This window comes from Pseudophryne corroboree, chromosome 6, assembly GCF_028390025.1.
Source record: "Pseudophryne corroboree isolate aPseCor3 chromosome 6, aPseCor3.hap2, whole genome shotgun sequence".
Taxonomy (NCBI): domain Eukaryota; kingdom Metazoa; phylum Chordata; class Amphibia; order Anura; family Myobatrachidae; genus Pseudophryne; species Pseudophryne corroboree.
In genome coordinates, this window is record NC_086449.1 from 696,650,775 (window position 1) to 696,677,135 (window position 26,361).

The 26,361-nt window shown below is 45.6% G+C and overlaps 1 protein-coding gene across 1 annotated transcript in view; it reads left to right on the forward strand.

Moving 5' to 3' along the window:
* The first annotated feature begins 76 nt into the window (after positions 1-76).
* Positions 77-26,361, forward strand: part of HBEGF (heparin binding EGF like growth factor) — a 159,791-nt gene continuing 133,506 nt past the window's right edge. The window contains exons 1-2 of the mRNA XM_063928321.1: positions 77-158; positions 426-587. Coding sequence (XP_063784391.1) covers positions 119-158; positions 426-587 — 202 coding nt within the window. The 5' untranslated portion in view covers positions 77-118. The remainder of the gene's footprint in view (positions 159-425; positions 588-26,361) is intronic.

The following is a 26,361-nucleotide window of genomic DNA, read 5'->3' on the forward strand; positions in this document are numbered from 1 at the left end:
GTCCCAGCAGCCAGTGTTCCCCCAGCATTAGTACAGGACCCATTCTAGCTAGCTGAGTGCATGGCTCACAACTGCCCTGCTCTGCCACAGACGCCTGCCCCTGCCTCCTGAGATAAAGATGAAGGTGATGAAGATCCTCGTTGTGATCCTGATAGAAGGTAAGGGCTGCACCCTGCAGTTCTTCTCAGCCCACTTTGTAGCAGTTTGTAGCTTGTCTCTTGTACGTTCTATTTTGGGCTGAGGGCTGCTATAAATGGCATCTGTCGTACTGCTCTGGGAAATGCAGCCCAGGTTTATTTCTATCACTGCTGGTATCCAACTATTTTTTTAAGATAGAAAAAAAAAATGCTTGAACAATATGAGCAGACTATAAGAATTTATTGGGATTTTTTTTTTTTTACTATGTTGATTTATTTATTTTGCAGGACTAATCTCCTTCGATTTTTTATATGGAGCTGTCATTGGAAATAATCAAAATGAAGTTTTTAATAAAGCCACAGATGATTTCTCGGCAGTTGCTGAGAGATTGGAGTATAACGATAAACCCCACTTTCCCAATGGGAATCATATCGTTGCCTTGTCCAGAGGTAGGTTTCTATATTTACAAATACTTGTAAACAGAACATTCCATAATGTGTCACTGGTGGTGGCTGCTTCTCATCCGTTACTTGTGGTTCCTCGTGTTTGCTTTTTAATCATGGAGCTCTTGGAAGTAGCAGCTGTTGGTTTGTTGTTTGAACTTTTGTGCAGTCACCTTCACTGGGAATAACGTTGTTTAGGTTTAATAATATCAATTGAGAAATAAAGTGTTGTTTTGTTTGGTAGTGTATTGCAATAAATATGTTCTCATTTTATAGGCATTAGGGAAAACAGTCAATGTGGCCTAAAAAATATAGTTGCCTCCAGAGTTGTTCCTTGATTTTCTGCAGTTAGCACAAGTTTATAGCCAACTTCTCCCAAGTATAGAGAAATCAGCCGTTTGGTGTGTTTAAGATTATTATTATTATTATTATTATTATTATTATTATTATTATTATTATGTATCATTATTGTATGTTACTGGTTAGGAGGTATTGTGTCATTATAATTAAATGTTTGCACTATTACACTATCCAGACTTTTTGTGTCATTTAAAGTAGAGGTTTGGGCTCACAGCAGGTCACGGAAGCATGTATCTGCCGTTTTGTGGTTCCGTTTATAAATGGCACTACAGCGCAAGGCCGGGAGTGCATTTTATCTTTCTCGTAGAATAGGGATGGGGAACCTTTGGCTCTCCAGCTGTTGCTGAACTACACATCCCAGCATGCCCTGCAACAGTTTTAGCATGGCCAAATAGCAGAACTGTAGAAGGATATGCTGGGATGTGTAGTTCAACAACAGCTGGAGGGCCAAAGGTTCCCATCCCTGTCGTAGAACATTGACTAATTTCTTTCAAGGCTATGGAGGAAACAAAATCCCGGATTAGTGATGTTATTTTGCAGCTGCGATCCCGAAAACACATGGATCTAGGAACCTAACCCACATCCTGTGTGTTTTTACACGAGAACGGGTAGATTTTTCTGCAACAAAAAAAAAAATCAGGCATTTGGATTGCCTGAAAAAACATTGGGCAAAAAAATTGCGGAAAAAAAAGACAACTTACTTCAGATAATAAATCTACAGCCCCCCCCCCCCCCCCCTCTAATAAAGGAAAACTCCACCTTCGGTAGTGTTGAGGTTGATAAATACGCCTACCACCGCACTGAAGGACTACAAGGCATATTTATCAAGCCCATTTTTCATACAAACTACAGTTTCTGCAAAATTTTATGTATTCCTGCTATGTACTAATAGCAATGGTTCCCAAACTAGGTGCCTCGGGGGAACTTGCAGGGGTGCCCTGGGTTGGTGGTCCAGGACCAATTAAAATTATTTATGGGCAATGCCATAAGCAAAACCAGTGCTGGTGGCTTCCCATCGTAAAATATGTGAACAAACAGAAGCGAACACTGTCCCTCACCACATAACTGGACATAAGGATGACATATAAACACAATTTACTTTATGTAATATGTTTTTCCCGATTTCATAATAAAAAACTTTGGCCTAGGGGTGCTGTGAAAAAAATCTGATACTCTAGAGCAGGCATTCCCAACCGCGGTCCTCAAGGCACACCAACGGTGCAGGTTTTAGTGATATCCAGGCTTCAGCACAGATGGTTAATTAAAAATAACTGAGCTTCTAATTAAGTCACCTGCATTCAAGCCTGGATATCACTAAAACCAGGACTGTTAGTGTGCCTTGAGGACCGTGGTTGGGAAACACTGCTCTAGGGCGCCGTGATTAAAATACTGGCCTAAGGTGTGACTTTCCTACAAAAGGCTAATTATTACTGCAGACTGCAGTCCCCATTTGTCTCAATAGGGACTATGGTCTGAGCAGAATGTACTGTAGCTTAGCTTTTCGGCATTTACCCCATTGGGTGGTGTTAACCTCTGTATGCCTATGGAGACATTCTTGCAATAGAGTAGTGGTTCCCAAACTTTTTGGAATCACTGCGCCCTAGAGTATCAGAATTTTTTTCACGGCACCCATAGGCCAAAAGATGCTTATTGAGGAGTTTAGAAAGAAATATTAAATTAAGTAAACTGTCTTCATATGTCATCCTTAGGTTTATTTGTGTTTTGAGGGACAGGATTCACTTCTATGTGTGCACATATTGGAAGCCATCAGCACTGGTTTTGCCTATTACAATCACCATAAATAAATTGAATTGGTCCTGGAACACCAGGCAGCCCAGGGTGCCACGGCGCACAGTTTGAGAACCACTGCAATAGAGGGATCTTGCAGCCTCCAACCAGCTTCGGTAACTGGCAATGTGCAAATGCAAAGTATCAGAATCTTAGGTAGAGTCTTTCAAAAATGTGAAACTCCTCCAATATGCCAGGGATGTAACGCACAGAGACAACTGTTCCTGACCTTTTAGTACATAACCAAGATAGTTTTAATTAAATGTGAAAAAGTTTGTCAAGATACGGACTGTTGATAACTTGATAATAGATTATTAATACTTAGGCCCTTGGGCTTCCCATATGCCTGTAGTAGGTTCTATAGACGCTGCTCACACACAATGACAGCAGAACAAGTACAGTGCCGTGCAGCCTGCCTTTAGGTAAGGGGGAAATATTAACTGCGACTCCACTATAGGTGACTGCCTCATTATTAGGATCTTACCAATTTTTGCTTTTTAAAGAAACTTGTATATTCAGGTGAACACAGTTGATTTTGTTTCTATTTAATGCAAGTGCCAATAATTTGTTTCAATTATATGGAAAAAACATTTTGAGCTATTGGAAATTTGAAGTAGTCTAATGTTACCTTCATTATGGCTTGAGCACTGGACTATATCCTGATTGATTTTGGATTTGCCCGATACAAGGGTAGGCAACCTGTGGCACTCCAGGTGCTGTGGGACTACACATCCCAGCATGGCCCAACAGCAAAACTGCGGAAGGGCATGCTGGGATGTGTAGCTCAACAGCAGCTTAAGTGTCACAGGTTGCCTTCACTTGGGTTTATATATCTGTGGCTCTGTAAAGAAATTTCCAGGTGTACGTTACCTGGACAGATTGCATCTCATGCGACAAGCTGCCCCCCCCCCCAATCTCTCCAGAGCCCTCGTTGTGTATTGCCCCGCTTGAACCCCGGACCCAGCACTGGCTGCAGCGGTCTCTGACCACTGACATCACTGCCGGTATCATGCCTCCGAATGCCATGCAGGTGGCATTCTGGAGCACATGCTCCAGAGAAGCACAGTGCTGGAAAGGAAACTTTGGGCCTAATTCAGACCTGAACGCAGCAGCAAATTTGTTAGCTAATGGGAAAAACAATGTGCACTGCATGGGGGCAGATATAACATGTGTGATATAACTTGTTCTTCTCCCTGTACAATTTAGCTGATCTGTGTGTGCAGAGACCGGCTGCAACAGTGGGGGACCGATCATTCGTTTTTGATGCAACACGCTCCGCTGTGCTCTGCATGGAGAACGGAGGGGTATATGGCCATTGGGAGAGGGATAGGATAGAAGGGCAGCCCCTATAGGGGAAATGAAACAGCATGCCTCTCCAGGAGGGACAGAATGCTCTGCTCCTGGAATTTTCTCTTCATTTATGATTGCCATCACCTGTGGTGAAACACCTTTCTTATCCATTAACCTGTTCAAATCAGGTGAGGGCAATCATAAATTAAGGAAAAGACCAGAAGCAGAGCATTGTGTCCCTCCTGGAGAGGGTCATGTTCTGAGGTATGAAACAGTGTGATTGGCTGGTGGTGAGGGAGGGTCACGGATAGTCCTCTCTCTGATCATTCAGCTGCGGTCGTTTATAGCAAACGAAATGGTCTTCTTAATAGGCAGTTTTTGGCTATTTTATTCTTTTTATTCAGATAACCAAGGTTCAAGGAAATATAATGCAAGGTGGAAGATGTCTCTGACGTAACAGTAAGATGCGTGCCAGTGAGAAGCAGGGGTGTGGTCAGAGCTGATTACTTGCCGTATTGTTCAGGAAGTCGGGACAGGATAGGACATGATCCAAGGTGCTGCCAGGAACACCTGTACTCTGGAGGCTTTTAGAGGAGACGAAAACAATATGTGGAGATATGGACACTGAGAGGAGAGAAAGACAGGTCCCCAGAAAGAGGAACCTGTCTTTCTCCTGGGTATATTTCCCACTTGCTTTCGCTGAGGAATTTAAAAAGCAATACGAATAATGTAAAACATTCCTGGTTATAGTAAATATACCCCCGAACATGGTAAAATAAATTGTTCAAAGGCTTTCTGAGAAAAGTGAGACAATAAGAGACATATTGAACCCTTGTCAGAACAACAGCTCATTTATTGGATGTCAGACATTTTGGAGTCTTTTTATAAAGCTGTGATCAATTTTTTTCAGAGGAAAATCGCTGCTTGTATGTAACGGCTACTTCAGGTTAATTGCAGGTTTTTCCTGTTCTCCCTTTATTTTCATTGGCTAACACTTTCCCCGTGTGCCCCCACCCCACCCCATTAACTGGAACGAGCTCCCTTGCTCTGTCAGGCTCTCCCTGACTCTGCACAGTTTCAAACACGCTCTGAAAATTCACCTGTTTATCAAAGCGTACACTTCCACCACATAACCTTGTTACCCCACCCTCCTACCTCAGTCATCTCTACCTCACCTACCCCTGGCTCTCAGGTCCCCATCCACATGCTCATTCCTCATGTCATCTGTCAGTCTCCCCTCTCCTAGATTGTAGGCTCCTAGGAGGGTCTTTCTTCATCCTGTTCTCACAGCTCTCTTCTCTAACACTGCAATGACAGTCAGTGGCCGTTTAGCCCAGAATTCCTCTCGCTCATTGCCGTTCATCTCTTTCAGTGGCTGTGCTCCGTGCTGTCACTACTGGAGACAGGTTCCACCCATCACTGATTACTCCCTCACCTTGATTCCCAGCTGTATTGTGTACTGAGAATTGTGCTGCTAATTGTTACCTGTGCTCTGTTTATATCCTGGTTACTGTAATGTTATGTTCTGTATACCCTGTACTGTCCTACTGTTGCTGTATGTTCGGTGCTGTGGACCACTTTTGGCGCCTTATAAACAAAGTGTAATAGTCACATAGTGCAGGGAGGGGTGTGACGACGACACTTAGCACTAGAGATGAGCGCCGGAAATTTTTCGGGTTTTGTGTTTTGGTTTTGGGTTCGGTTCCGCGGCCGTGTTTTGGGTTCGACCGCGTTTTGGCAAAACCTCACCGAATTTTTTTTGTCGGATTCGGGTGTGTTTTGGATTCGGGTGTTTTTTTCAAAAAACCCTAAAAAACAGCTTAAATCATAGAATTTGGGGGTAATTTTGATCCCAAAGTATTATTAACCTCAAAAAACATAATTTACACTCATTTTCAGCCTATTCTGAACACATCACACCTCACAATATTATTTTTAGTCCTAAAATTTGCACCGAGGTCGCTGTGTGAGTAAGATAAGCGACCCTAGTGGCCGACACAAACACCGGGCCCATCTAGGAGTGGCACTGCAGTGTCACGCAGGATGGCCCTTCCAAAAAACCCTCCCCAAACAGCACATGACGCAAAGAAAAAAAGAGGCGCAATGAGGTAGCTGACTGTGTGAGTAAGATTAGCGACCCTAGTGGCCGACACAAACACCGGGCACATCTAGGAGTGGCACTGCAGTGTCACGCAGGATGTCCCTTCCAAAAAACCCTCCCCAAACAGCACATGATGCAAAGAAAAAGAAAAGAAAAAAGAGGTGCAAGATGGAATTATCCTTGGGCCCTCCCACCCACCCTTATGTTGTATAAACAAAACAGGACATGCACACTTTAACCAACCCATCATTTCAGTGACAGGGTCTGCCACACGACTGTGACTGATATGACGGGTTGGTTTGGACCCCCCCCAAAAAAGAAGCAATTAATCTCTCCTTGCACAAACTGGCTCTACAGAGGCAAGATGTCCACCTCATCTTCACCCTCCGATATATCACCGTGTACATCCCCCTCCTCACAGATTATCAATTCGTCCCCACTGGAATCCACCATCTCAGCTCCCTGTGTACTTTGTGGAGGCAATTGCTGCTGGTCAATGTCTCCGCGGAGGAATTGATTATAATTCATTTTAATGAACATCATCTTCTCCACATTTTCTGGATGTAACCTCGTACGCCGATTGCTGACAAGGTGAGCGGCGGCACTAAACACTCTTTCGGAGTACACACTTGTGGGAGGGCAACTTAGGTAGAATAAAGCCAGTTTGTGCAAGGGCCTCCAAATTGCCTCTTTTTCCTGCCAGTATAAGTACGGACTGTGTGACGTGCCTACTTGGATGCGGTCACTCATATAATCCTCCACCATTCTATCAATGTTGAGAGAATCATATGCAGTGACAGTAGACGACATGTCCGTAATCGTTGTCAGGTCCTTCAGTCCGGACCAGATGTCAGCATCAGCAGTCGCTCCAGACTGCCCTGCATCACCGCCAGCGGGTGGGCTCGGAATTCTGAGCCTTTTCCTCGCACCCCCAGTTGCGGGAGAATGTGAAGGAGGAGATGTTGACAGGTCGCGTTCCGCTTAACTTGACAATTTTGTCACCAGCAGGTCTTTCAACCCCAGCAGACCTGTGTCTGCCGGAAAGAGAGATCCAAGGTAGGCTTTAAATCTAGGATCGAGCACGGTGGCCAAAATGTAGTGCTCTGATTTCAACAGATTGACCACCCGTGAATCCTTGTTAAGCGAATTAAGGGCTGCATCCACAAGTCCCACATGCCTAGCGGAATCGCTCCGTGTTAGCTCCTTCTTCAATGCCTCCAGCTTCTTCTGCAAAAGCCTGATGAGGGGAATGACCTGACTCAGGCTGGCAGTGTCTGAACTGACTTCACGTGTGGCAAGTTCAAAGGGCATCAGAACCTTGCACAACGTTGAAATCATTCTCCACTGCACTTGAGACAGGTGCATTCCACCTACTATATCGTGCTCAATTGTATAGGCTTGAATGGCCTTTTGCTGCTCCTCCAACCTCTGAAGCATATAGAGGGTTGAATTCCACCTCGTTACCACTTCTTGCTTCAGATGATGGCAGGGCAGGTTCAGTAGTTTTTGGTGGTGCTCCAGTTTTCTGTACGTGGTGCCTGTACGCCGAAAGTGTCCCGCAATTCTTCTGGCCACCGACAGCATCTCTTGCACGCCCCTGTCGTTTTTTAAAAAATTCTGCACCACCAAATTCAAGGTATGTGCAAAACATGGGACGTGCTGGAATTGGCCCAGATTTAATGCACACACAATATTGCTGGCGTTGTCCGATGCCACAAATCCACAGGAGAGTCCAATTGGGGTAAGCCATTCCGCGATGATCTTCCTCAGTTGCCGTAAGAGGTTTTCAGCTGTGTGCGTATTCTGGAAAGCGGTGATACAAAGCGTAGCCTGCCTAGGAAAGAGTTGGCGTTTGCGAGATGCTGCTACTGGTGCCGCCGCTGCTGTTCTTGCGGCAGGAGTCCATACATCTACCCAGTGGGCTGTCACAGTCATATAGTCCTGACCCTGCCCTGCTCCACTTGTCCACATGTCCGTGGTTAAGTGGACATTGGGTACAGCTGCATTTTTTAGGACACTGGTGACTCTTTTTCTGAGGTCTGTGTACATTTTCGGTATCGCCTGCCTAGAGAAATGGAACCTAGATGGTATTTGGTACCGGGGACACAGTACCTCCAACAAGTCTCTAGTTGGCTCTGCAGTAATGATGGATACCGGAACCACGTTTCTCACCACCCAGGATGCCAAGGCCTCAGTTATCCGCTTTGCAGTAGGATGACTGCTGTGATATTTCATCTTCCTCGCAAAGGACTGTTGAACAGTCAATTGCTTACTGGAAGTAGTACAAGTGGGCTTACGACTTCCCCTCTGGGATGACCATCGACTCCCAGCGGCAACAACAGCAGCGCCAGCAGCAGTAGGCGTTACACGCAAGGATGCATCGGAGGAATCCCAGGCAGGAGAGGACTCGTCAGACTTGCCAGTGACATGGCCTGCAGGACTATTGGCATTCCTGGGGAAGGAGGAAATTGACACTGAGGGAGTTGGTGGGGTGGTTTGCGTGAGCTTGGTTACAAGAGGAAGGGATTTACTGGTCAGTGGACTGCTTCCGCTGTCACCCAAAGTTTTTGAACTTGTCACTGACTTATTATGAATGCGCTGCAGGTGACGTATAAGGGAGGATGTTCCGAGGTGGTTAACGTCCTTACCCCTACTTATTACAGCTTGACAAAGGGAACACACGGCTTGACACCTGTTGTCCGCATTTCTGGTGAAATACCTCCACACCGAAGAGCTGATTTTTTTGGTATTTTCACCTGGCATGTCAACGGCCATATTCCTCCCACGGACAACAGGTGTCTCCCCGGGTGCCTGACTTAAACAAACCACCTCACCATCAGAATCCTCCTGGTCAATTTCCTCCCCAGCGCCAGCAACACCCATATCCTCCTCATCCTGGTGTACTTCAACACTGACATCTTCAATCTGACTATCAGGAACTGGACTGCGGGTGCTCCTTCCAGCACTTGCAGGGGGCATGCAAATAGTGGAAGGCGCATGCTCTTCACGTCCAGTGTTGGGAAGGTCAGGCATCGCAAACGACACAATTGGACTCTCCTTGTGGATTTGGGATTTCAAAGAACGCACAGTTCTTTGCGGTGCTTTTGCCAGCTTGAGTCTTTTCAGTTTTCTAGCGAGAGGCTGAGTGCTTCCATCCTCATGTGAAGCTGAACCACTAGCCATGAACATAGGCCAGGGCCTCAGCCGTTCCTTGCCACTCCGTGTGGTAAATGGCATATTGGCAAGTTTACGCTTCTCCTCCGACAATTTTATTTTAGGTTTTGGAGTCCTTTTTTTTCTGATATTTGGTGTTTTGGATTTGACATGCTCTGTACTATGACATTGGGCATCGGCCTTGGCAGACGACGTTGCTGGCATTTCATCGTCTCGGCCATGACTAGTGGCAGCAGCTTCAGCACGAGGTGGAAGTGGATCTTGATCTTTCCCTAATTTTGGAACCTCAACTTTTTTGTTCTCCATATTTTATAGGCAGAACTAAAAGGCACCTCAGGTAAACAATGGAGATGGATGGATTGGATACTAGTATACAATTATGGACGGACTGCCACGGTTAGGTGGTATAAAAAAACCACGGTTAGGTGGTATATATTATAATAATAATACAATTATGGATGGACGGACTGCCTGCCGACTGCCGACACAGAGGTAGCCACAGCCGTGAACTACCGCACTGTACACTGGTTGATAAAGAGATAGTAGTATACTCGTAACAACTAGTATGACACTATGACGACGGTATAAAGAATGAAAAAAAAACCACAGTTAGGTGGTATATATTATAATAATAATACAATTATGGATGGACGGACTGCCTGCCGACTGCCGACACAGAGGTAGCCACAGCCGTGAACTACCGCACTGTACACTGGTTGATAAAGAGATAGTAGTATACTCGTAACAATTAGGATGACACTATGACGGTATAAAGAATGAAAAAAAAACCACGGTTAGGTGGTAGGTATATAATAATAAATAATACAATTCTGGTCGGACGGACTGCCTGCCGTGTGCCGACACAGAGGTAGCCACAGCCGTGAACTACCGCACTGTACACTGGTTGATAAAGAGATAGTAGTATACTCGTAACAATTAGGATGACACTATGACGGTATAAAGAATGAAAAAAAAACCACGGTTAGGTGGTAGGTATATAATAATAAATAATACAATTCTGGTCGGACGGACTGCCTGCCGTGTGCCGACACAGAGGTAGCCACAGCCGTGAACTACCGCACTGTACACTGGTTGATAAAGAGATAGTAGTATACTCGTAACAATTAGGATGACACTATGACGGTATAAAGAATGAAAAAAAAACCACGGTTAGGTGGTAGGTATATAATAATAAATAATACAATTCTGGTCGGACGGACTGCCTGCCGTGTGCCGACACAGAGGTAGCCACAGCCGTGAACTACCGCACTGTACACTGGTTGATAAAGAGATAGTAGTATACTCGTAACAATTAGGATGACACTATGACGGTATAAAGAATGAAAAAAAAACCACGGTTAGGTGGTAGGTATATAATAATAAATAATACAATTCTGGTCGGACGGACTGCCTGCCGTGTGCCGACACAGAGGTAGCCACAGCCGTGAACTACCGCACTGTACACTGGTTGATAAAGAGATAGTAGTATACTCGTAACAATTAGGATGACACTATGACGGTATAAAGAATGAAAAAAAAACCACGGTTAGGTGGTAGGTATATAATAATAAATAATACAATTCTGGTCGGACGGACTGCCTGCCGTGTGCCGACACAGAGGTAGCCACAGCCGTGAACTACCGCACTGTACACTGGTTGATAAAGAGATAGTAGTATACTCGTAACAATTAGGATGACACTATGACGGTATAAAGAATGAAAAAAAAACCACGGTTAGGTGGTAGGTATATAATAATAAATAATACAATTCTGGTCGGATGGACTGCCTGCCGTGTGCCGACACAGAGGTAGCCACAGCCGTGAACTACCGCACTGTACACTGGTTGATAAAGAGATAGTAGTATACTCGTAACAATTAGGATGACACTATGACGGTATAAAGAATGAAAAAAAAACCACGGTTAGGTGGTAGGTATATAATAATAAATAATACAATTCTGGTCGGACGGACTGCCTGCCGTGTGCCGACACAGAGGTAGCCACAGCCGTGAACTACCGCACTGTACACTGGTTGATAAAGAGATAGTAGTATACTCGTAACAATTAGGATGACACTATGACGGTATAAAGAATGAAAAAAAAACCACGGTTAGGTGGTAGGTATATAATAATAAATAATACAATTCTGGTCGGACGGACTGCCTGCCGTGTGCCGACACAGAGGTAGCCACAGCCGTGAACTACCGCACTGTACTGTGTCTGCTGCTAATATAGACTGGTTGATATTTAAAGAGATATTAGTAGTATACAACAATACTATACTGGTGGTCAGGCACTGGTCACCACTCCTGCAGCAAAAGTGTGCACTGTTAATTAATATAATTGTACTCCTGGCTCCTGCTAACAACCTGCAGTGCTCCCCAGTCTCCCCCACAATTAATTATAAGCTTTTAATTTATACATTGATGACTGTGCAGCACACTGGGCTGAGCTGAGTGCACACAGACTGAGTCACACTGTGTGACTGACTGTGCTGTGTATCGTTTTTTTTTTCAGGCAGAGAACGGATATAGCAGAGAGAAGTGAACGGATATATTATATTAAATAAAAGTTAACTAGCAACTGCACTGGTCACTGACTGTGGTAAACTAACTCTGTCTGCGACTCTGCACAATCTCTCTCTATCTAATCTATCTATCTCTATTCTAATGGAGAGGACGCCAGACACGTCCTCTCCCTATCAATCTCAATGCACGAGTGAAAATGGCGGCGACGCGCGGCTCCTTATATAGAATCCGAGTCTCGCGATAGAATCCGAGCCTCGCGAGAATCCGACAGCGTCATGATGACGTTCGGGCGCGCTCGGGTTAACCGAGCAAGGCGGGAAGATCCGAGTCGCTCGGACCCGTGGAAAAAAAAGTGAAGTTCGTGCGGGTTCGGATTCAAAGAAACCGAACCCGCTCATCTCTACTTAGCACACATAAACATACATGTTATGATGTGTGTAATATATGTGTGGATCGGTAGCACTGTGTCTCTCTCAGGTGCTCTGCGGTACCTGGGAATCAGCGTTAGTATTCACTCTCCTTCTAAGCCCACCCCCTGACTCCCATTGGCTAGTATCACAGGAGTCTGGGGTGGGCTTAGAAGGACAGTGTCAGTGAAACCTAATGCTGAGTCCCAGGTGCCCCATGGCAGCTGTGAGACACTCAGTGCTGCTGATCCTGGGAAAACAAGCCAAAACATATATCACATACACCATAAGTAGGCTTACCATACTTTCCCTTTAAACCGAGACACTCATGGATTACACAGATTCTGTGGCTGATTAAAATCAGGTGACATGCAGGCTTGAAGTCGGCCAGAACCTAAGTAATTCATGAGTGTCCCGTTTTGAAAGGGATAGTGTATGACAGGGGTGGCCAGACTTTTGGAGTCGGCGATCTACTTTGAAAGCTAAAAAGCTTTTGTGATCTACCCAGGAGGAATAATAGCGCGGGCAAAAAAAGGGGCGTGGCATAGCAAAAAGTTGGCGTTTCATAACAAAAAGTGGGCGTGGTATAACAAAAAAATGGACGTAGCCTTGCTGCACAGAGTGTAATGACTGCCTCACACGAAATAACACATTGGCCCCCACAGGTAAAAACCTCAAACACATATGCCCCCACAGTGCCATGTGCCCACAGTGCCAGATATGCCCCCACAGTGCCATGCCCCCACAGTGCCAGATATGCCCCCACAGTGCCAGATATGCCCCCACAGTGCCAGATTACAGATATGCCCCCACAGTGCCATGTACCCACAGTGCCAGATATGACCCCACAGTGCCAGATATGACCCCACAGTGCCAGATACAGATATGCCCCCACAGTGCCATGTGCCCACAGTGCCAGATATGCCCCCACAGTGCCAGATATGCCTCCACAGTGCCATGTGCCCGCAGAGCCAGATATGACCCCACAGTGCCAGATATGACCCCACAGTGCCAGATATGACCCCACAGTGCCAGATACAGACCCCACAGTGCTAGATATGCCCCCACAGTGCCAGATACAGATATGCCCCCACAGTGCCATGTGCCCACAGTGCCAGATATGCCCCCACAGTGCCAGATATGCCTCCACAGTGCCATGTGCCCGCAGAGCCAGATATGCCCTCACAGTGCCACATATGACCCACATTGCCAGATATGCCCCCACTGAGCCATGTGCCCACAATGCCAGATATGACCCCATAGTAGAGCTCACCAATGCTGTGTGGTGAGCGCAGCGCGCGCTTCTCCTGCCTGCCACCCTGCTTTTCAGTCTGATCTCCGGCGGTGACGGCAGCGTGTATGTCTCAAATCAGGCGCCGGTCCGCGAGCTCTCATTGGCTAACGAACCGGCACCTGATTTGAGCCATACACTCCGCCGTCACTGCCGGAGACCAGACAGAGGGGCAGGGCGGCAGGCAGGAGAGGCGCGGCTTCGGGTGGCTGGGCGGAGGATCGCGATCGACTGGTCGCATGTCCGCGATCGACCAGTCGATCGCGATCGACTGTTTGGCCACCCCTGGTGTATGACAAGCTAAATCATAGCCTGTATGTGTACACTATATGGTCGGCGAGTCAACCTATCTAATCAGACAATTGGACTATTAGTTAAAGTAATAGCTAGTCTGACAGGCAGCGTACTGTTTTGTTCAGTTAATAGTGTGTTTGTGTGTGTGTGTGTGTGATCTGTGTCTATTTTATGAAAAATGTTATGTACTGGAGAGAAATAAGTAAATATTTACCAATCATTGCTGCACACATGTTCATTTAAAGCCTTAATACCAGGGGTTCCCAGTCACAGTCCTCCATGCACACAAAGGAGCCGAGTAAATCGTTTTTTCCCTGCAGATACCACTAGGGGGCGCAAAACGGAGTAATGAAATTGTTGCTCCATTTAGACACCCAGTAGCCGCGGTGCTGGCATTTTTTTCTCGCAGCCTCCTGAGGTGTGAGAAAAAAAATGTTTGGAAACTCGGCACCTTGGGCATCCAAATGGGAATTTTTGGGCGCGACGTGTGATGTGCATGGGCGTCCAAACACAATTGAATAGTGACAATTGTTTGGTTGTCTAAAAGTCCCATTTAGATGCCCAAAACAATTGCATTGGCCCCATACAGTGCAGGTTTTAAGTATAGCCATACTTGAGCACAGGTGACTTAATTACTTCAGTTACTTTGATTCAATCCTCTAAAATCACTAAAATCTTTACTGTTCGTGTTCCTTGAGAGCTGAGGTTGGGAAACCCTGCTCTATACACACAGATTTGCATAGCAGAATTAAAACATATGTGGAATTGGACAAACATTCTAATATTAAACCATTACAAAAATAAACGATTACATGTGTATATAGAGATTGAGTCTCCCATATCTAAAATGCTTGGGACCAGAAGTATTTTGTTTATTGGATTTTTCCGTATTTTGGAATAACTGCATACCATACTGAGATATCATGGCGATGGGACCCAAGTCTAAGCACAGAATGCATTTATATTTCATATACACCTTATACATACAGACCGAAGGTCATTTAATACAATATTTTTAACTTTGTGTATTTAACAAAGTTTGTGTACATTGAGCCATCAGAAAACAAAGGTTTCATTATCTCAGTTTCACTCAAAAAATTCCATCTTTCGGAATATGGGAATATGGGATACTTAAGCCTGTATTATGGTCAATGTATAAATACAGTATATTCATTACATATACAACCATATACCTATCTTAATTCAGATGTCTCTCTTGTAATAAAACCTAGATTGTTGTCAGTTTTAGATTCTGCTGCATACAGTATACACAAAATCGCTTGCTAACTAGCATGCTACATTAGCAATGTATTTCTTCATGGAGACTCATGCCCACTCTGCAGTCCTCTGTACATAGCTGAAGAGTGTGGGTAGTATCCCCAGAAATAAACAAAATGCAGTCACAACTGTAACCTCCTGTAATTCTAGCACTGACTTAGCTGCAAACATTGTCGTAGCTACCATAGGTGCAGAAGATGCGGCTGCTATAGGGCCCGAGCCGTCTCTGGGGCCAGAGCCTTCCCCTGCACCCAGCTACTGAGCCCCGGCGCTGGCAGCTTTTTGTGTTACAAGAATTGTGCTGCGCTGCTGTACTGCAGCCACACTTGCTTACCCGGCCGGCTCCGCCTCCCCTGGGTACTAACTAATTCTGGGAGGAGGCGTGGCTGAGTATGCAGGGACGTCCAACATCCTCAGACCACGGCCACGCCTCCACCCAGCGTCTGTGAAGAGACAGTGGACGGAGCCTGGCCGGCCAACAGAGCAGATGTGGCAGCAGTGTAGCAGCAGCACACTGCGGCCACAATGGTGGGTGCTGTATAGGGGGTGCCTCCGTGCGGGGTGTGCGTTGCGGGGGGGGGGGGGGGATTTATGCTATGGGGCCCAAATGAGCAGGGGGGGTGTTTGTGCATGTAATTATGCTATGGGGCCCCAAATGAGATAGCTACGACCCTGGCTGCAAAGCATAATGTTTGGATAGATACTGTGCAACAGGTGGAATCCAGTTATTACAAGTCTTTTAAGTAAGTGGACAGATTACTTACATGTGGATAACAGAGATCGCCTTCTTTATACCTGATTCCATGATCAGTAAAAAAATCAGTGCAAAGTGGTTATATACATCAGTCGGCATCTAATGATATGAACAGGAGACATGGAACTGGCAGTGTAATCAACTAACGCGTTTCGTTTAATCATGTGGATCTTTTTTTAACCTCCTCAGGGATACTGGCACGTGTGTACATTTACTTAATAGTTATTTTTAATTGCAAAACTTTTTAAAGTTTCAATGTATATTTATAACTAAATCGGTCAATGTATAAAACATTAACTTGAAATGTATTATTTTCAATAAAATTATATATATAAAATAATTAATTAAATGATATCTCAAATAAAAAAATTGTCCCTGAAGAGGTTAAAGACACTTAAGGGAGTATCGGAGAATTTCCCCCTTTTTCTAGATGCCTGGGTCGTGGGATCAGGGAAATCCATCATGTTGGAAATCCTCAATTTGCTGATTCCGGGTAAAAAAAATCAGTATTCAGAATTTGGTGAGTCAGGAATTTTTAACATGCTGTTTTTTTGCCTATTTCCTGATGGATCGCATGATGTCCGCCGATGATTAGATCGCTGATCAGCAGAACGGGGAATGGCCCGCTTTAAACAGTATTTCTACTATTTATGAGTAAACATTCATGTTGATGTATCGCATTACATACATCATACCATACACTTGGATTGAATAAATTAAATATTCACAAGAAATCATGAACAGATCAAGAAAATGGTAAAATGTACCAGTTCCAGGTGGTGAACGCTAACCATTATCCTGCCCGGATTATAAACCGGAATGGGACAGTCATTGTGACGGATTGATATGTACCCCTGCATCTCCGTTGCTACTGTTTACATTGGTTACCTTGACATGTCTTAATTGCTCTGATAGATGCATAGCATTATTAATCAGCGCTGTGAGGGTTGGACTGATAAGCAGCTGGGGTTGGTTTATTATTGCTGGTTTATATTAGGATGTGTTCCCTGTCATAGTCTGTTTGCCTAGGTGTTTATGTTCTGTATCCGTTTGAAGTCTGCTTGTTGTTTTTTACACCAGCGCTGACCTCTGCTTGTTCTAATTAGCCCTGTCTATCACCGGTACGGATATCCGCCTGTTTACATGATCCTTGATCCTTTTCTATGATTTTGGACTGTATCTTACTATTATTGCTCTTTGTGCCATAGGCGTTTCTATAGTGGGTGCAATGTGTGCAGTGCACATGGGCCGTGGGTCCAGGGGGGGCCCACACCGCACACACTGCACCCATTTTTAATACTTTTCCGGAGTCCAATGTCAGGCGCTGCTGTTGCGGCAAAAACCGCCGGCAAAATGGCCCAGCGCATGCGCAGTAGCCACATTGGTCTCCGGAACTTGGTAGGTGCCATGTTTCCGGAGACCTGCACATGTGCAGTAGACTCCGGCACAATGCCAGAGACTACTGCAATGTACAGAGGAAGGGGCCCACTTGGAGGTGCACACGAGCCCCCTCCTTTGCTAAAACGACCCTGCTTTGTGCTACTTATTCCTCTGTAGGTCAACCTTGCGTTAACCTTGACTGTATTCATGGATTTAGGTGTCTATTTAGCAAGCCAAGTTTTACTTAAATCATTTAAGTATCACAGCTATGTAGGAAGGGATAACTTAGAAGATGACACAATTATATCCTTAAGGATTCTTTTTTAACATTTCTTTGCTACCTGAATAGCAGAAACCGTTAAGAGATTTAGGGAGCAATGGCTTGGGGGGGGCGATATTTAATAAAACATAATTATCTCATAAAAGCTGAAAAATGTGATATTTACGTTTTCTGGAGATGGAGTTAAATATCTCCTCACCAGTGGCAGTTGCAGCACAGTCCACAATTCAAACAGCGGAGCTACACCAACTGCCACCCCAATCACTGCCGGACATTGCTGTTCGGGACGCACTGGCAGTTGGTGTGGCTCCCCTGTTTGAATTTTGGACTGTTCTGCAACTGCCACTGGTGAGGAAATATTATGTTTTCTGGAGATGGAGATAAATATCACATTTTCCAGCTTTTATGAGATAATTATGTTCTATTAAATATCCCCCTTAAAGTCTTCCCTTATATCTTGCAGGAAAAGATGGAAATTTTCCCATCTGTCTCTGCAGACTGTTAACTCCTCTCACTCTCCTCCCCTCTGAGACGCTGGGCATATGAGGGCAGATGAGTGGTATATGGGCAGTTCCTGTCAGAGTACTGGACCATGTGCTATCCTCAGATCTGCAGTTGATGACACAACACTGCCGAAGAGTTGGGCCATCAGGTCTGCGCATGCGCTATACAGGAAATGGAAGTCTATCTTTTAGGGATATCCGAAAACAAAGCAGTCGGGAAATTCGCAGAGACAACACGTTAACACAGCCACCGTCCCTGAGAAATTTTTTGCTGTATATAGGGGGAAAGTTGAGAAAAAATGCAAATATACAATGTTATTGGGCAAAAGAAATGTGAGCCAATACCGTGACTATTGCTAAATAGTCCTCTCATACCACTTTCACACTGCCAGCAATAACCCGGGTCATTACATGTGAACGCATAGAAACCCAGGTTGCAGTGCAGTCTGAAAGGGGTCAGTTGAAATAACCCGGGTCGAGCAGGTCGGTATTTCAACCCAGTTAGCGAGCAGGGTTTAACATGGGTGACCCGGTGTCCATTCACTGCATAGGAAGAGGTGGCGCCTGAAGATCATCTCATCTCCAAACACCGCCTTGGGACACGTCGGTGGTGACATCACCAAACCGGCAATATGCTGGGTCGAGCCGGCAGTCTGAAAGGGGTCTCAGCCTGGTTACACCCGGGAAGGACCGGTGTACAAAATACCAGGTATGACCCAGCATAGTGGTGTGAAAGGGGCATTATTTGTGTGTACCAGTCTTGAATATAAACCTAGACTACCAGTGAGCACATAGCACTTTTTAAGAAATATGGGCTGCTATATTGGCAATGACTGTATACATTTCTATAGGTTTATTACAAAAGCGTGTGGCATACATTATACATCCTCAACTGACATATATTTTGTACAGTATGAAGTACATATATCATCTAAAATCAATTTTAATGATATATCACTTGCTGCTAGAAGCAGATGGATTCAGAGGTGGAAAAGATGATTGGACGATTTAGGGCCTATGTATTGATAATCACAATTATTAACTGTCTGTCTCGCAGCAGACTTTTTCACTTTTGAGAAAAATGTCCCCGCTCTTTAATAATTGTACCTCGCAAGAACGGCGATATCGATAACCGTTGTCCCTGCAAGTTACATCCCGGCCTCATCGGAATGTCATTCAGAATTTTGAAAGCCTCCTCCTGTGACTCTTATACCCCTTTCACACCGCATCTATAACCCGGTAAATTGCCATGTTTTAAGCCTTCCAAAACGGTTCTAGCTGCGGTGTGAAAGGGCCACTTTGAATTTACTGGTTACAGATTACTGGTATTTTAAAACGGTTAAAAAGCAGGGTCCTACACGGTTCAGACCCGTTTCATTGTGCAATGTGAAAGGCTCTGAAACGGTATTTCCAAACCACAGAAGGTGATAGGCTGTCTCCATGCGTGATGTCACCAGGCAGAAGCAGGAAATAAACTGAAGGAAACACATGAGAGTGAAGAACCATTTTTTTGTATACAGAATACAGTTTAAAATGGCAAATTGGAGTGATGAGGAGGTTAGGGAGCTGCTTAGGATGAGAGGGGATGAAGAAATTGCTAGACAAATCACTGGGACAGTGAAGGATGCAGTAATCTACAAAAACATGGTAAAGATGCTTGAAGCTGCTGGGTTCCATCGTACGACTAGCCAAATTATTAATAAATAATTAATTAATAATTATTAGTAATGTGTGGGACAGAAAAGTCCATTTAAAATGACAACCACTGTTTTCTATGGGAGAAACGGGTTCAGTGTGAAAGGTACCAAAACGGTAATGAAACGGTAATATACCAGTTACAACATGCGATGTGAAGGGGGTTTAACTGCTCAGACCCGTTTTAAGAACCGTTTAAAGAACTGTTTCAAAAGCAGGGTTTGCGATGTGAAAGCAGCATTACCCTGCACGTGCTCACAATGTCACATTCAGAAGACTGACTGAGGCTGGAGGAGAGGGATCATAATAGCCCTCTCCTGAGAATGCCTCTATAGGCAATACCTAAAGTGGTTAATGCTATCTAAAAGTGCTTATACACATAAAGATTTCTCTTCCAATCTGGCTGGTTGGAACGAAAATCTGGTATGGGATGAAAACAAATGAAATGGATGCGAGTAAAGGACAGTGTCAACTGTCATTTGCTCCCATCCATTACTAGATTTTCCTTCCAACCAGCCAGATTGGAAGATAAATCTTTAGGTGTATGGGCAGTTGGGCACCTTAAAATAAGAATTTACTTACCGATAATTCTATTTCTCGGAGTCCGTAGTGGATGCTGGGGTTCCTGAAAGGACCATGGGAAATAGCGGCTCCGCAGGAGACAGGGCACAAAAAGTAAAGCTTTAGGATCAGGTGGTGTGCACTGGCTCCTCCCCCCATGACCCTCCTCCAAGCCTCAGTTAGGTACTGTGCCCGGACGAGCGTACACAATAAGGAAGGATTTTGAATCCCGGGTAAGACTCATACCAGCCACACCAATCACACTGTACAACCTGTGATCTGAACCCAGTTAACAGTATGATAACAGAGGAGCCTCTGAAAGATGGCTCACAACAATAATAACCCGATTTTTGTAACTATGTACAAGTATTGCAGATAATCCGCACTTGGGATGGGCGCCCAGCATCCACTACGGACTCCGAGAAATAGAATTATCGGTAAGTAAATTCTTATTTTCTCTATCGTCCTAGTGGATGCTGGGGTTCCTGAAAGGACCATGGGGATAATACCAAAGCTCCCAAACGGGCGGGAGAGTGCGGATGACTCTGCAGCACCGAATGAGAGAACTCCAGGTCCTCCTTAGCCAGGGTATCAAATTTTTAGGATCTTACCAACGTGTTTGCCCCTGACTAAATAGCCGCTCGGCAAAGTTGTAAAGCCGAGACCCCTCGGGCAGCCGCCCAAGATAAGCCCACCTTCCTTGTGGAATGGGCATTTACATATTTTGGCTGTGGCAGGCCTGCCACAGAATGTGCAAGCTGAATTGTATTACACATCCAACTAGCAATAGTCTGCTTAGAAGCAAGAGCACCCAGTTTGTTGGGTGCATACAGGATAACAGCAAGTCAGTTTTCCAGACTCCAGCCGTCCTGGAACCTATATTTACAGGGCCCTGACAACATCTAGCAACCTGGAGTCCTCCAAGTCCCTAGTAGGCGCAAGGCACCAAAATAAGCTGGTTCAGGTGAAACACTGACACCACCTTAGGGAGAGAACTGGGGACGAGTCCGCAGCTCTGCCCTGTCCAAATGGACAACCAGATATGGGCTTTTTTGAGAAAAAAACCACCAATTTGACACTCGCCTGGTCCAGGCCAGGGCCAAGAGCATGGTCACTTTTCATGTGAGATGCTTCAAATCCACAGATTTGACTGGTTTTAAACCAATGTGATTTGAGGAATCCCAGAACTACGTTGAGATCCCACAGTGCCACTGGAGGCACAAAAGGGGGTTGTATATGCAATACTCCCTTGACAAACTTCTGGACTTCAGGAACTGAAGCCACTTCTTTCTGGAAGAAAATCGACAGGGCCGAAATTTGAACCTTAATGGACCCCAATTTGAGGCCCATAGACACTCCTGTTTGCAGGAAATGCAGGAATCGACCGAGTTCAAATTTCTTCGTGGGGCCTTTCTGGCCTCACACCACGCAACATATTTTTGCCACATGTGGTGATAATGTTGTGCGGTCACCTCCTTTCTGGCTTTGACCAGGGTAGGAATGACCTCTTCCGGAATGCCTTTTTCCCTTAGGATCCGGCGTTCCACCGCCATGCCGTCAAACGCAGCTGCGGTAAGTCTTGGAACAGACATGGTACTTGCTGAAACAAGTCCCTTCTTAGCGGCAGAGGCCATAAGTCCTCTGTGAGCATCTCTTGAAGTTCCGGGTACCAAGTCCTTCTTGGCCAATCCGGAGCCATGAGTATAGTTCTTACTCCTCTACATCTTATAAGTCTCAGTACCTTAGGTATGAGAAGCAGAGGATGGAACACATACACCGACTGGTACATCCATGGTGTTACCAGAACGTCCACAGCTATTGCCTGAGGGTCTCTTAACCTGGCGCAATACCTGTCCCGTTTTTTGTTCAGACGGGACGCCATCATGTCCACCTTTGGTATTTCCCAACGGTTTACAATCATGTGGAAAACTTCCCGATGAAGTTTCCACTCTGCCGGGTGGAGGTCGTGCCTGCTGAGGAAGTCTGCTTCCCAGTTTCCATTCCCGGAATGAAACACTGCTGACAGTGCTATCACATGATTTTCCGCCCAGCGAAAAGTCCTTGCAGTTTTTGCCATTGCCCTCCTGCTTCTTGTGCCGCCCTGTCTATTTACGTGGGCGACTGCCGTGATGTTTTTCCCACTGGATCAATACCGGCTGACCTTGAAGCAGAGGTCTTGCTAAGCTTAGAGTATTATAAATTTACCCTCAGCTCCAGTATATTTATGTGGAGAAAAGTCTCCAGACTTGATCACACTCCCTGGAAATTTTTTCCTTGTGTGACTGCTCCCCAGCCTCTCGGGCTGGCCTCCGTGGTCACCAGCATCCAATCCTGAATGCCGAATCTGCGGCCCTCTAGAAGATGAGCACTCTGTAACCACCACAGGAGAGACACCCTTGTCCTTGGATATAGGGTTATCCGCTGATGCATCTGAAGATGCGATCCGGACCATTTGTCCAGCAGATCCCACTGAAAAATTCTTGCGTGAAATCTGCCGAATGGAATTGCTTCGTAGGAAGTCACCATCTTTACCAGGACCCTTGTGCAATGATGCACTGATTTTAGGAGGTTCCTGACTAGCTCGGATAACTCCCTGGCTTTCTCTTCCGGGAGAAACACCTTTTTCTGGACTGTGTCCAGAATCATCCCTAGGCACAGCAGACTTGTCGTCGGGATCAGCTGCGATTTTGGAATATTTAGAATCCACCCGTGCTGTTGTAGCAGTATCCGAGATAGTGCTACTCCGACCTCCAACTGTTCCCTGGACTTTGCCCTTATCAGGAGATCGTCCAAGTAAGGGATAATTAAGACGCCTTTTCTTCGAAGAAGAATCATCATTTCGGCCATTACCTTGGTAAAGACCCGGGGTGCCGTGGACAATCCAAACGGCAGCGTCTGAAACTGATAGTGACAGTTCTGTACCACGAACCTGAGGTACCCTTAGTGAGAAGGGCAAATTTTGGACATGGAGGTAAGCATCCCTGATGTCTCGGGACACTATATAGTCCCCTTCTTCCTGGTTCGTTATCACTGCTCTGAGTGACTCCATCTTGATTTGAACCTTTGTAAGTGTTCAAATTTTTTTAGATTTAGAATAGGTCTCACCTAGCCTTCTGGCTTCAGTACCACAATATAATGTGGAATAATACCCCTTTTCTCGTTGTAGGAGGGGTAATTTGATTATCACCTGCTGGGAATACAGCTTGTGAATTGTTTCCCATACTGCCTCCTTGTCGGAGGGAGACCTTGGTAAACCAGACTTCAGGAGCCTGCGCAGGGGAAACGTCTCGACATTCCAATCTGTACCCCTGGGATACTACATGTAGGATCCAGGGGTCCTGTACGGTCCCAGCGTCATGCTGAGAGCTTGGCAGAAGCGGTGGAACGCTTCTGTTCCTGGGAATGGGCTGCCTGCTGCAGTCTTCTTCCCTTTCCTCTATCCCTGGGCAGATATGACTCTTATAGGGACGAAAGGACTGAGGCTGAAAAGACGGTGTCTTTTTCTGCAGAGATGTGACTTAGGGTAAAAACGGTGGATTTTCCAGCAGTTGCCGTGGCCACCAGGTCCGATGGACCGACCCCAAATAACTCCTCTTCCTTTATACGGCAATACACCTTTGTGCCGTTTGGAATCTGCATCACCTGACCACTGTCGTGTCCATAAACATCTTCTGGCAGATATGGACATCGCACTTACTCTTGATGCCAGAGTGCAAATATCCCTCTGTGCATCTCGCATATATAGAAAATGCATCCTTTAAATGCTCTATAGTCAATAAAATACTGTCCCTGTCAAGGGTATCAATATTTTTAGTCAGGGAATCCGACCAAGCCACCCCAGCTCTGCACATCCAGGCTGAGGCGATCGCTGGTCGCAGTATAACACCAGTATGTGTGTATATACTTTTTATGATATTTTCCAGCCTCCTGTCAGCTGGCTCCTTGAGGACGGCCCTATCTATAGACGGTACCGCCACTTGTTTTGATAAGCGTGTGAGCGCCTTATCCACCCTAAGGGGTGTTTCCCAACGCGCCCTAACTTCTGGCGGGAAAGGGTATACCGCCCATAATTTTCTATCGGGGGGAACCCACGCATCATCACACACTTCATTTAATTTATCTGATTCAGGAAAAACTACGGTAGTTTTTTCACATCCCACATAATACCCTCTTTTGTGGTACTTGTAGTATCAGAAATATGTAACACCTCCTTCATTGCCCTTAACGTGTGGCCCTAATAAGGAATACGTTTGTTTATTCACCGTCGACACTGGATTCAGTGTCCGTGTCTGTGTCTGTGTCGACCGACTAATCTGGACCGGTACTAATTGTTTGTCGGCCGTCTCATGTCGTCAACCGACCTTGCAGCGTGTTGACATTATCACGTAATTCCCTAAATAAGCCATCCATTCCGGTGTCGACTCCCTAGAGAGTGACATCACCATTACAGGCAATTGCTCCGCCTCCTCACCAACATCGTCCTCATACATGTCGACACACACGTACCGACACACAGCACACACACAGGGAATGCTCTGATAGAGGACAGGACCCACTAGCCCTTTGGAGAGACAGAGGGAGAGTTTGCCAGCACACACCAAAAACGCTATAATTATATAGGGACAACCTTATATAAGTGTTTTCCCTTATAGCATCTTTTATATATTTCTAACGCCAAATTAGTGCCCCCCCTCTCTGTTTTAACCCTGTTTCTGTAGTGCAGTGCAGGGGAGAGCCTGGGAGCCTTCCCTCCAGCCTTTCTGTGAGGGAAAATGGCGCTGTGTGCTGAGGAGATAGGCCCCGCCCCTTTTTCGGCGGGCTCGTCTCCCGCTCTTTAATGGATTCTGGCAGGGGTTAAATATCTCCATATAGCCCCCGGAGGCTATATGTGAGGTATTTTTAGCCAAAAAAGGTTTTCATTTGCCTCCCAGGGCGCCCCCCTCCCAGCGCCCTGCACCCTCAGTGACTGCCGTGTGAAGTGTGCTGAGAGGAAATGGCGCACAGCTGCAGTGCTGTGCGCTACCTTAAGAAGACTGAGGAGTCTTCTGCCGCCGATTCTGGACCTCTTCTCGTTTCAGCATCTGCAAGGGGGCCGGCGGCGAGGCTCCGGTGACCATCCAGGCTGTACCTGTGATCGTCCCTCTGGAGCTAATGTCCAGTAGCCAAAGAAGCCAATCCATCCTGCACGCAGGTGAGTTCACTTCTTCTCCCCTAAGTCCCTCGTTGCAGTGATCCTGTTGCCAGCAGGACTCACTGTAAAATAAAAAACCTAAGCTAAACTTTTCTAAGCAGCTCTTTAGGAGAGCCACCTAGATTGCACCCTTCTCGGCCGGGCACAAAAATCTAACTGAGGCTTGGAGGAGGGTCATGGGGGGAGGAGCCAGTGCACACCACCTGATCCTAAAGCTTTACTTTTTGTGCCCTGTCTCCTGCGGAGCCGCTATTTCCCATGGTCCTTTCAGGAACCCCAGCATCCACTAGGACGATAGAGAAAGATGCATACACACGGTGAGATTTATCCTTGCGATTTTGACTATATAGTCAAAATCGCAAGGAAAGTTAGTGCAAATCGCAAGGTGTTAGCTTGCGATACCAATGCGCAGTCCCGTGGGGTCGGTATCGCAAGGAAAGATAGACTGTGCAGGCAAGTTAATCTTGACTACATAATGTACTATCTAGTACATACTGTAGTATAGTCAAAATCGGCACTTAGTCAAAATCTCAAGTAAAGATAGTTAATATCGGTGGTTCTGGGCTCTGTGGGAGTACAGGGGAAATAGCAAAGTCAAAAGCGACAGACACAATCTCACCATGTGTACGCACCTTTAGAATGGCATATGGATCAGACCGTAGTCCCCATTAATAATAATAGGGACTGCAATCTGCACAGCTCAATTGACTTCTGCATGAGATTTCTGTGAAAAGGGAATACGAAGAATTATGCAGAAACTGCTGTTTCTGCATAATTGTATGAAAATGGGCTTGATCTATAGGCCCCTTTAAATGGTGTTATTTTGTGCTAACAGGTTGAATAAAAATGAATATCAAATGGGAAAAGAAACTCATGAGTGTTGAATTATGTAGGAGCGGAGCAGT